The sequence below is a fragment of the Bison bison genome, unplaced genomic scaffold, assembly GCF_000754665.1.
Source record: "Bison bison bison isolate TAMUID 2011002044 unplaced genomic scaffold, Bison_UMD1.0 scf7180017864390, whole genome shotgun sequence".
Lineage (NCBI taxonomy): Eukaryota > Metazoa > Chordata > Mammalia > Artiodactyla > Bovidae > Bison > Bison bison.
Genome location: NW_011494962.1, coordinates 3,692,078 through 3,703,558, shown reverse-complemented (window position 1 = coordinate 3,703,558; position 11,481 = coordinate 3,692,078). Strand labels below are relative to the sequence as shown.

The following is an 11,481-nucleotide window of genomic DNA, read 5'->3' as shown; positions in this document are numbered from 1 at the left end:
CCCTTCACCCATTTCACCCACTTCCCACACCACCTCCCACTTCTCCTCCCCACCTCTGGTAACCAGCAATCTGTTCTCTATATCCATGAACTCAGTTTGTTTGTTCATACTTTGGTTTGTTTTGTTTTAGATACCACATATAAGTGAGATCATACAATATTCTTATATTCTTATAAGGAGTCGTGTGATTGCATTTGGGGTTCACCTGATGATCCAAGGTCATCTCCCTATCTCAAGATTCTTAACTTCACCGTATCTGCAAAATCTTTTTATAGGATATTAGGTGACATTTATAGGTTCCAGAGATTCCCATGTAACTATCCTCTTTTGGGGGGAGGGGTGCATTTTGAGGCTACCACAACCACTTTATCTGCTAAACACTGCACCCAGCACTATTTACACCATTTTCACCAGATCCAAAGGGGAGATCTTGGAGCTGCTGCTGACTAGACAACTCTGCTCGACCTTCAGGAGGTTTCTCTCCAGACCACCCCACAAAATTGTCAGATACTAATACTACTGGGTTGGCCAACAAGTCTGTTCAGACTTTCCTTAAGATGTTATAGAAACACCCAAACGAACTTTTTGGCTAGCTCAATAGGCCAGTCTGGGCTCATTCAATTAATTTCAAGTCAGCAAATGATAATTGAGTAAGTACACTGTGGGGATTTCAGAGACAACTAAGGTTTTGTTCTTTGCCCCCAAGAAGGTAAACTAGGAGGTAAGCCAGGTAAACTAGAGGAAACCATGGTTCCACTTTCCTTTGAACAATAACATGACAAATGAGAGATCAATAAGGATGAAGACCAGGAGTCACGGAGGGACAGATGCCCTTGCTCCAAAGAGATCTAATGGCAACTCTGGATGTATTCACGCCAATTCCCAAAGCATAGCCAAGAACTGTTTAGGAGTCTCTAGAACTTTTAATGTTTTTTGGAGGAGTGAGAGGGGGACAGAAATAATTTAAAATTCATGGGGAAATTGCAATATAAATAATACAAAGAATAGTCATCTTTCTCCAAATTTATCTATTGGTATAATTTATCATGTGTCCTCTCTCTCATTGATAAATAAATTCTCTCTCTCATAGATAAATAAATTTTTCTAAACCTTCTGGTAACAAATTGCTTACATCAGGACCCATTCCTCCTGAATACTTTATTGTTTACTTTGGAAGAATAGGAATATTTTTTCACACACTGTAATGCAATTAATAACTTTAGTACATTGAGCACTAATATAATACTTGTATTTAATCACTTATCAGATTTTTCAATTAAACTGTTGGCTCAATAAAGTTGTTTATCATTAGTTTTTGTTTTTTTTTTTTTTCCCTCCTTCAGAACAGAATCCAGCCTAGGATCAGAGATTGCATTTGATTATCATGTCTCTTTAATTCCCCTAATCTGAAATATTTCCCTAGATTTTCTTTCTTTTTTGTTGACTGAAGTTTTTAAGGAACATAGTCCAACTTTTTAAAATAGAATGTTCTTTTTTTTTGGCCATGTCTTGCATCACATGGGATGTTAGTTCCCCAACCAGGAATTGAACCTATCCCCTACATTGGAAGGCAAAGTCTTAACCACTGGACTGCCAAGGAAGTCCAAAAATAGAATGTCATTTATTTATCTATCTGCCTATGCTTTTATCAGTGGGCACTTATTAATTTCTGTTTTTTCAATGGTTTATCATGCAATGCTATGCTTAAATTATTCTGGCCTCAAATTGTACCAGATTTAACTGGTAAGAATCCCTTCAAGGTGCTTCCTGTATCCTTGTGAATACCCCTCATCATTTTTTGTTTTTCAAGAATTTCTTTGCTTTCTGGAAAAATGCTCCAAGTTCATCATGTACCTACCTTGTCCCAGCTCTGGAATTGGCCATTTCTTTGAAGAACTCTTGGAATTAGAGACCAAGGTTTGAGTGTCAGGTGCTCGTTACTGGGGAGTCTTTGCTCCTAGGACCTTTCAGTAGACAAAGCTAGAAAATAAACATGTATTTATATACATACATGGGCTTCCCTGGTGGCTCAGAAGTAAAGAATCTGCCTGCCAATGAAGGAGACATGGGTTGGATCCCTGGGTCGGGAAGATCCCCTAGAGAAGGAAATGGCAACCCATTCCAGTATTCTTGCCTGGAAAATCCCATGGACAGAGAAGAATGCTCACGAGAAGGCTCACTGGATAGGCTACAGTCCATGGGGCCACAAAAGAGTTGGACAAGACTTGACAACTAAACAACAACAAATATACATACATGCAAACACAATACCCATACACCTAGTATATATACATACATATGCGTGCATGTTCAGTCGCTTAGTTGTGTCCAGCTCTTTGCAATCCCATGGACTGTAAGCCTTCCAGGCTCCTCTGTCCATGGAATTTTTCAGGCAAGAATACTGTAGTGCTTGCCATTTTCTCCTCCAGATCTTCCCAACCCAGAGGTGGAACCTGCATTCCCTGCATTAGCAGTGGATGCTTTACCACTGCTGCTGCTGCTAAGTCGCTTCAGTCGTGTCCGATTCTGTGCGACCCCATAGATGGCAGCCCACCAGGCTCCCCCGTCCCTGGGATTCTCCAGGCAAGAACACTGGAGTGGGTTGTCATTTCCTTCTCCAATGCATGAAAGTGAAAAGTGAAAGTGAAGTCGCTCAGTGTCCGACTCTTCGAAACCCCATGGACTGCCAGGCTCCTCTGTCCATGGGATTTTCCAGGCAAGAGTACTGAGTGGGGTGCCATTCACCACCTGACAAGCCTATACATCCATGTACACAAATACATATACATGTGTATATATTCATGTGCACATGTGTATATACATGTATATGTATACATATGTGTGCATGTGTGTATGTATGCATAAAATCATGAGTTAACCTGATGTCTCTAATTTCAATCCACCTCCATAGGTTTGCTTCCTGCCTTTCCCAGTTCACATTTTGATGTCTGTTGACTGAGCAGCATCCCTGGTAACTCAGATGGTAAAGTGTTTGCCTAAAATGTGGGAGACCCGGGTTTGATCTCTGGGTCGGGAAGATCCCCTGGAGAAGGAAATGGCAACCCACTCCAGTATTCTTGCTTGGAGAATCCCCATGGACAGAGGAGCCTGGTGGGCTACAGTCCATGGGGTCGCAAAGAGTCGGACACAACTGAGTGACTTCACTTTTCCCATACAGAATTTCTCACTCCCAACTACATTAGCACATTCCTTCATTTGCCCAACACCACAGTACATCTAAAATAGTTTGAAAATTGCTTGACATACCTTACCCCGAGATAATTAAGAATATATACTAAAACAAGTTCAAGAGTTGTTTGCAGTTCTACCCTCCTCAACCTCAGTCAAGACAGAAGGTAAATAGTCAAGCAACCTTTTCATGAATTACTAGATTCTTTCTTTCTTTTGCTTTTTTTCCCTTCAGTGTGATTGAAATACAACTGGATTCATTCGTTTTCGGTTTAGATTCTCTTTCCCTTCCCGTCTTGCTTTAACCTTATTTTTGAATATGTAGAAGATTAACATGCTTCCAGAAGTCAAACTATACAAACAACATTATTCACAGAGAAGTGTCACTCCCTCCTGAATCACTTCCAACCCCTCCCTCCAGTAAGTAATCAAGTTGATTGTTTTCTGATTTATCTTTCCTGTGTTTCTTTTGGTAACAATAAGGTATACGTATGTTTTATTTCCGTTCCCTTTTTACACAAAAGATGGTGTACTATGTATCCTCTTTTGTACTTTCCATGCTCTCAGTTAGTATTTCCTAGAAATCATTTGATATTAATAGTTCAGAGTAATTGCCCTTATTTTGTGGGGTTTTTTTTTTCAAATACAGATCACAGTATTTCATTGTGTGTATATACCATAGTTTATTCAACCCATCTCCTGTGCTTGGAGATATAGGTAGTTTCCAGTATTTTACAATTACAAATAACACTGTAGTGAACAACTTTGTGTATATTTATTTTCATACCATTGAGGTGCAACTTCAACGGGAAATTCCTAGTTGAATTTCTGTGATCAAGGGAGCAAGCACTTATCAGTTCAGTTCAGTTCAGTCGCTCAGTCGTGTCCAACTCTTTGCGACCCTATGAATTGCAGCACGCCAGGCCTCCCTGTCCATCACCAACTCCCGGAGTTCACTCAAACTCATGTCCATCGAGTCGGTGATGCCATCCCTCTATCTCATCCTCTGTCATCTCCTTCTCCTCCTGCCCCCAATCTCTCCCAGCATCAGAGTCTTTTCCAATGAGTCAACTCTTCCCATAAGGTGGCCAAAGTACTGGAGTTTCAGCTTCAGCATCAGTCCTTCCAATGAACACCCAGGACTGATCTCCTTTAGGATGGACTGGTTGGATGTCCTTGCAGTCCAGGGGACTCTCAAGAGTCTTCCCAACACCAAAGTTCAAAAGCATCAATTCTTCGGCACTCAGCTTTCTTCACAGTCCAGCTCTCACATCCATACATGGCCACTGGAAAAACCATAGCCTTGACTAGACGGACCTTTGTTGACAAAGTAATGTCTCTGCTTTTCAATATGCTATCTAGGTTGGTCATAACTTTCCTTCCAAGGAGTAAGCGTCTTTTAATTTCATGGCTGCAGTCACCATCTGCAGTGATTTAGGAGCCCCAAAAAATAAAGTCTGACACTGTTTCCACTGTTTCCCCATCCATTTCCCATGAAGTGATGGGACCAGATGCCATGATCTTCGTTTTCTGAATGCTGAGCTTCAAGCCAACTTTTTCACTCTCCTCTTTCACTTTCATCAAGAGACTTTTTAGTTCCTCTTCACTTTCTGTCATAAGGGTGGTGTCATCTGCATATCTGAGGTTATTGATATTTCTCCTGGCAATCTTGACTCCAGCTTGTGCTTCTTCCAACCCATCATTACTCATGATGTACTCTGCATATAAATTAAATAAACAGGGTGACAGTATACAGCCTTAATGTACTCCTTTTCCTATTTGGAACCAGTCTGTTGTTCCATGTCTAGTTCTAACTATTGCTTCCTGACCTGCATATAGGTTTCTCAAGAGGCAGGTCAGGTGGTCTGGTATTCCCATCTCTTTCAGAATTTTCCAGTTTATTGTGATCCACACAGTCAAAGGCTTTGGCATAGTCAATAAAGCAGAAATAGATGTTTTTCTGGAACTCTCTTGCTTTTTCCATGATCCAGCAGATGTTGACAATTTGCTCTCTGGTTCCTCTGCCTTTTCTAAAACCAGCTTGAACATCTGGAAGTTCACGGTTCATGTATTGCTGAAGCCTAGCTTGGAGAATTTTGAGCATTATTTTACTAGCGTGTGAGATGAGTGCAATTGTGTGGTAGTTTGAGCATTCTTTGGCATTGCCTTTCGTTGGGATTGGAATGAAAACTGACCTTTTCCAGTCTTGTAGCCACTGCTGAGTTTTCCAAATTTGCTGGCATATTGAGTGCAGCACTTTCACAGCATCATCTTTCAGGATTTGGAATAGCTCAACTGGAATTCCATCACCTCCACTAGCTTTGTTCGTAGTGATTCTTTCTAAGGCCCACTTGACTTCACATTCCAGGATGTCTGGCTCTAGGTAAGCGATCACACCATCATGATTACCTGGGCCGTGAAGACCTTTTTTGTACAGTTCTGTGTATTCTTGCCACCTCTTCTTAATATCTTCTGCTTCTGTTAGGTCTATACCATTTCTGTCCTTTATGGAGCCCATCTTTGCATGAAATGTTCTCTTGGTATCTCTAATTTTCTTGAAGAGATCTCTAGTCTTTCCCATTCTGTTGTTTTCCTCTATTTCTTTGCATTGATTGCTGAGGAAGGCTTTCTCATCTCTCCCTGCTATTCTTTGGAACTCTGCATTTAGATGCTTATATCTTTCCTTTTCTCCTTTGCTTTTTGCTTCTCTTCTTTTCACAGCTATTTGCAAGGCCTCCCCAGACAGCCATTTTGCTTTTTTGCATTTCTTTTCCATGGGAATGGTCTTGATCCCTGTCTCCTGTACAATGTCATGAACCTCCATCCTTAGTTCATCAGGCACTCTATCTATCGGATCTAGTCCCTTAAATCTATTTCTCACTTCCACTGTATAATCATAGGGGATTTATTGTTCGACTTTTCAGTTTTGCCAATCTGACAAATAAGAAATGATTTTCTTGTAGTTTTAATCGACCTGACTCTTACAATAAATGAAGTTGAACATCTTTTCATGTATTTAGGGCCATTTATATGTCTCTTTTTGTGCCTTGCCTGTTTCTGAATTTTGCCAGTTTTTCTATAGGAATTTTGGCCATTTTCCTTCCTTAATTTTTATAATTTCTTCTATATATTAGGGTTATTAATCTTTTATCTGTCATATGTATTACAGATATCTTCTCCCAGTTTGTTTTTTATTTTATTTATGGTGATTTTTGCCATGAAGTTTGTTTTGTTTTTCAGTGTAGTCAAATCCATCTTTTATCTACTAGCTGTATTTTTAGGCATAGTTAGAAAGCCTGGTGGCTCAGGCAGTAAAGAATCTGCATGTAACATGGGAAACCCAGGTTAGATCCCTGGGTCAAGAAGATCCCCTGGAGGAGGAAATGGTAACCCACTCCAGTATTCTTGCCCACAGAATCCATGGACAGAAGAGCCCGGTGGGCTCGCAAAGTCCATAGGGTCACAAAGAGTCAGACAGGACTGAGCAACTAACACTTTCACTTTTCAGAAAGCCTTTATTTACATCTAAGTTGTAGAGAAATTTACCCATGCTTTCTTCTGGTATTTGTATAATTCATTTTTGCATTCAGATCTCTAGTTCATTTGGAGTTTGTTTTTATATATGGTATAAAAATGGATATACTTTATATTTTCCTAAATGGCTATCAGTTTGTGGCAACACTATTTGTTAGAAGATCATCTTTGCCCTGATGATTACAGACATCAGCCTTGTCAGATGCTGGGTGTTTGTTTGTAGCTGTGCTTATTTCTGGACTTTCTCTTCTCTTCCACTGGTCTGTTTATCTAGCCATGCACCAGTCAGTACCACGTTATTTTAAGTGTAGAAGCTTTGTAGCATGCTATATGTTCGGGCTAATCCCCCTCTGACATATTAAAGCATGCTATAAAAAGTCTAATGGCAAGGTAGTAGAGAATCCGCCTGCCAGTGCAATGCAAGAGATGCAGAAGACATAGGCTCAGTCCCTGGGTCAGGAAAATCCCCTGGAGGAGGAAATGGCAGCCCACCCCAATATTCTTGCCTGGAGAACTCCATGGACAGAGGAGGCTGGCGGGCTACAGTCTAAGGAGTCACAAAGAGTTGGACACGACTGAGCACACACACACAATCCCCCCTCTGAGCTCTTTCTTTCCAGTGTTTTCCTAGCTAGTCTCGTGCATTTATTTTCCCATAGGAATTTAATATCAATCTGTCTTGCTCTTTTTAAATGCTCCTTGGTATTTGTATCAAGGTTCCATTAAATTTATAAATTAACTTAGGGAGACCTGACATCTTGATCAAATTGAGATGTGCCAAGAACAAGGCATGTTATTCCTTTTGTTCAAGTTATTGCTACTTTTAGATCTGATGTTTTATCTTGGACATTCCCTTAGCTATCAGTCCATTCAACAAAATAATATGTTGAGCAGCTATTACACCCTTAGCACTATATTAAGCACAATAGAAATAAAGAAGTAGGTTCTGTCCTCCAGCAGCTTAGAATTTCATAAGCGAGATGGGCTAACATTCCTGAAACAAAGCAAGCAGTGTGAGGGCCTGTGGAAGAAAGCCCCCTATAGCACAGTGAGACCATCCATGCAATGCAGGCTCTGAGGGTGGGCAGAGAAATGATGGCTAGAATAACAGGGCAAGACTCTGGATGGAATTTAGGGTGGGATCATACGCCCTGAAGGTCATGTAGGACTTAGGTGGGGTGACAGGAAAAAGAAGGAATCTCAGTGAGGGATACCTAGGTGAAAGCTCAGAGGTGGACCAAGCTGGACACTGCACAGGGCAGAAAGCCCCCAGCCGGACCCTTAGTCGGAAAACACTCTTCAAGCCTCAGTGTTAACAGCTCCAATCCTCATTATGTACTTATTAAAATAACATGTGAATATCTACTAGTTTCTTAGTTCTTTTGAGTGCTAATTTCTGTCCATCATGACCTTCTCTGGGGATGCTCCAGAGCTGAGCTGTCCAGTAGCTACCAAGCTCTTTAAGCCCTTGGAGGAGTGCAACTGCGGCACTGGATTTCTAATTTTATTTCATTTTAATTTACATTTTAAAAATGGAAGCAGGATTTCCATGGTGGTCCAGTGGTTAAGAATCTGCTTGCCAATGGAGGGGACACAGTTTCCATCCCTGGTCCCAGAAGATCCCACATGGCGCAGAGCAACTAAGCCTGTGCACCACAGCTACTGAGCCCGAGCTCTGGAACCCACGAGCCACAACTGCTAAGCCATGTGCCCGAGAGCCTGTGCTCTGCAACAAGAGAAGCCATGGCAATGAGAAGCCCATGTACTGCAACTAGAGAGTAGCCCCCACTTGCCACAACTCGAGAAAGCCCACCAGCAGCAACGAAGCCCCAACACAACCATAAATAAAATAATATTTTTTAATAGAAGCTCCTAAATCCTCGTTATGTACTTATTAAAATAGCGAACTAGTCTAAATGAACTAGAACATTTACTAGCGTACTTTTTCCATTGGACTCAACTTTATTGTTTGAGGGAGGCCTGCCTTTGACATCAACAACAGCACTGCATAAAATATCATTGTTAGATTGTAGTGTGTGTCTCAATTTTACTTTTTTTTTTAATGTGGCTACTGGGAAAATTTAAATTACATCTGTGGCTCATATCGCATTTCTCTTGGACAGCACTGGTCTAAGGTCTTACAGCCCTGTGAGGGCTGGTCAGTGTCCCATGGGAGCCATTACCAACTTTCAGAAGCTGATAGTTTACTAAGATGCCCAGGTGATTCTTATGCACAGCAATAAAAGCATAAGATCTGGAGGACACAAGAGACATGCTGGCCTCTGAGCGGTAACCCCAGAGTGGCCCCAGTCCTTCTGAGGGTGGGGGCAGGAGGCAGAGTGAGCGGCAGGGAGACCCCTGCCTGCCACTGTGATGTCACAGAGGCAGCCTCCTGGGTCAGCCAGCCCCACCCCAGCGTGTCCTGGTTATGAGAGGACACCCTCTCCAGCCTACCTCATACCACCTGACCCCTCTGCTGGCAAGAGGGGCTCTGATTCATCTTCACACTCAAGGTTCATCCCATGCAACCAATTAAGACATAACAGAAGAAACACTGAAACCCCTCTGCCTCATAACTTCAAAAGTGAATGAGCAATTCCTCTCAGCTGATTCAAAATGTTTGTCTCACCCAGAAGGTAGGTACCTTAAATTTTGAAATCTCATGACTATCTCATGTGTAGTCCCCTTACTATTGGATGTGTAATATGGGTTATACAAACTCATCGTAAGGAGCTTGAGAACACTCGGTAGGATTATCTGAAATGGAGTAAAAATGTGTTACTTGAGCCCAGTTTTTATTGATAAACCCAGTGATGGCCCTACCTTGGCCTCTTGTTCTTTCATCATCTATTAAAACTTCCATTTCTTCCTCCTTTGTCTCTTATCACACCTTTCCTCTGCTCCCAGGGCAGCTTAATGCCTTCTAGGTCTTTTTTCCCTCTCCATCTGTATGATTTCTACTACAAAATCTAGTCCCTGGCAAAGGCCCAGTGGCACAGAAGTGATAGCAGTGATAAACTATCACTCCAGTGAACTGAAAGAGATGCTGAGGCATTCCCATGACCAGCTCCAATCCAAAATCTGCTGGAACTAAGAAAGGACGGCACAATCTTGGGCTCTTCCCGGTCTCAGAATCTGCAGAGACACTTCCAGACCCAGAAAGACACTCACAGCCAACAAAGATATCTTGGCTTGTTTAGTGGAGAAGGCACATCTGGAAGTGACTTGCCTTCCATTTTGAGAAAGTTGGCAACTCCCAACTTGCAGCTCACAGGGTTACTAAAAACAAACAAACAAAAAAAATGATGTTCACTCTCCTATATCTTACCTTTCGCAGGGGAGAAAAATGAAACTTACAATTAGCTTGAGAAATAAAATACACACACACAGAGCAATGTGGTGCGCTGTTTATGGGCTGGAAGTGAGAGATATCTGAAGAAAAGGAGTTTCTTAAAAAAAAAAAAAAAAAAGACACTTCTGGAGCCTCAGAAAAGAGCTCACAGTTCTGAAGAAGCACCAGATTATTGGGCTCAGCCCACTTCCCTGGTTCAGAATCTCCCTAAGCGATTAGATCATGAATAGGCCAACCCTCAGAAGTGAATACAGCTAGGACTAGCCGTAGTGGAAAAAAAAAAATTTATTGGTTTACGAGGAGAGATACAGAGGAAATGATGGGAGAGTCCGTTTATCAGTATACACCTGTGAAGTTTACAGGAGGCAATCTGTTGCCTCATTCTGAGTGCGCTTTCATAACTGGGCCACAGGTAAGGGTGACCAGGCTTCGCCTTGACCGAGGGGCGGCCTGGCCTTGACTCAGGTGGTTTCCAAGTTGACTCTGCGATTACGAGCGTGTGGCCTTGAGACACTGGGGTTCTGACTTCTCCGGGTAGTGAGGATTAAACGTCCGTGGCTGCTAAGTCGCTTCAGTCGTATCCGACTCTGTGCGACCCCATAGACAGCAGCCTACCAGGCTCCGCCGTCCCTGGGATTCTCCAGGCAAGAACTGCCAAACGGTCTAGGAGAGGGACGGCGTAACCGAGGAGGACAACTCTCTTTAATTCGCCTCCGAGAAAACAGTCGCTCAGGGAGGTTAGGGAACTTGGCCAAAATCTTTAGAGTCATGGGGTGGGGCAGGGACTAGAATTCAGATCTGCTATGGTATGGTGGCCTCGAAGTTCCGTCTCTCGGACCCACGAAATGAGGCAGAGACAAGGCCTTTCTGCAGAACAGGAGCCGGGGCGTACCTTTAGGGGAAGGGGGCAGGGTGCGCGGAGACCTTAGACTTGGGTTTCAGCTCCTCCCGACCCTCTGCCCACCGGCTCGTGAGCGGAATTCAGGGGGATGAACGGGGATCTCCGCACTCCCTCTGCCCACCCCGCCTGGGAGGACCCTCGGGACGCCGTCCCCGTCCCCCCAGGAAGATGGAGAGGCCCCGGGCAGGGAGCCCCACCCGCTCGGGACATCCCGGCGCTCCGCCGCTGGGCTGGGCCTAGCCAAACGATTCAAAACAGGCTCCAAGCGTCACCTTGGCAACGCTCCCCCGTTGCTAGGCGACCGGGCGCCGTAGTAAACCGAGGGCGGGCGTGTTACTAGCGGATGGGAGGAGGCCCGCGGGAACTAACCCGACGTTCCGGCTCTGCGACTGCCGGGGGAAGTCGGGGGAGAGGGCAGAGAAGGAAGGGACGGGGTGGGGCGCGCATGCCGGATGCAAACGGGGCACCCCTTTGAGAGGCCACTCCCGTTTAGGCCCCTGCCCCG

General features: G+C 43.5%; 1 protein-coding gene across 1 annotated transcript in view; it reads left to right on the top strand.

Moving 5' to 3' along the window:
* The first annotated feature begins 9,180 nt into the window (after positions 1-9,180).
* The window catches only part of GSG1 (germ cell associated 1), a 19,525-nt gene continuing 17,224 nt past the window's right edge, over positions 9,181-11,481 (top strand). The window contains exon 1 of the mRNA XM_010858708.1: positions 9,181-9,359. Coding sequence (XP_010857010.1) covers positions 9,312-9,359 — 48 coding nt within the window. The 5' untranslated portion in view covers positions 9,181-9,311. The remainder of the gene's footprint in view (positions 9,360-11,481) is intronic.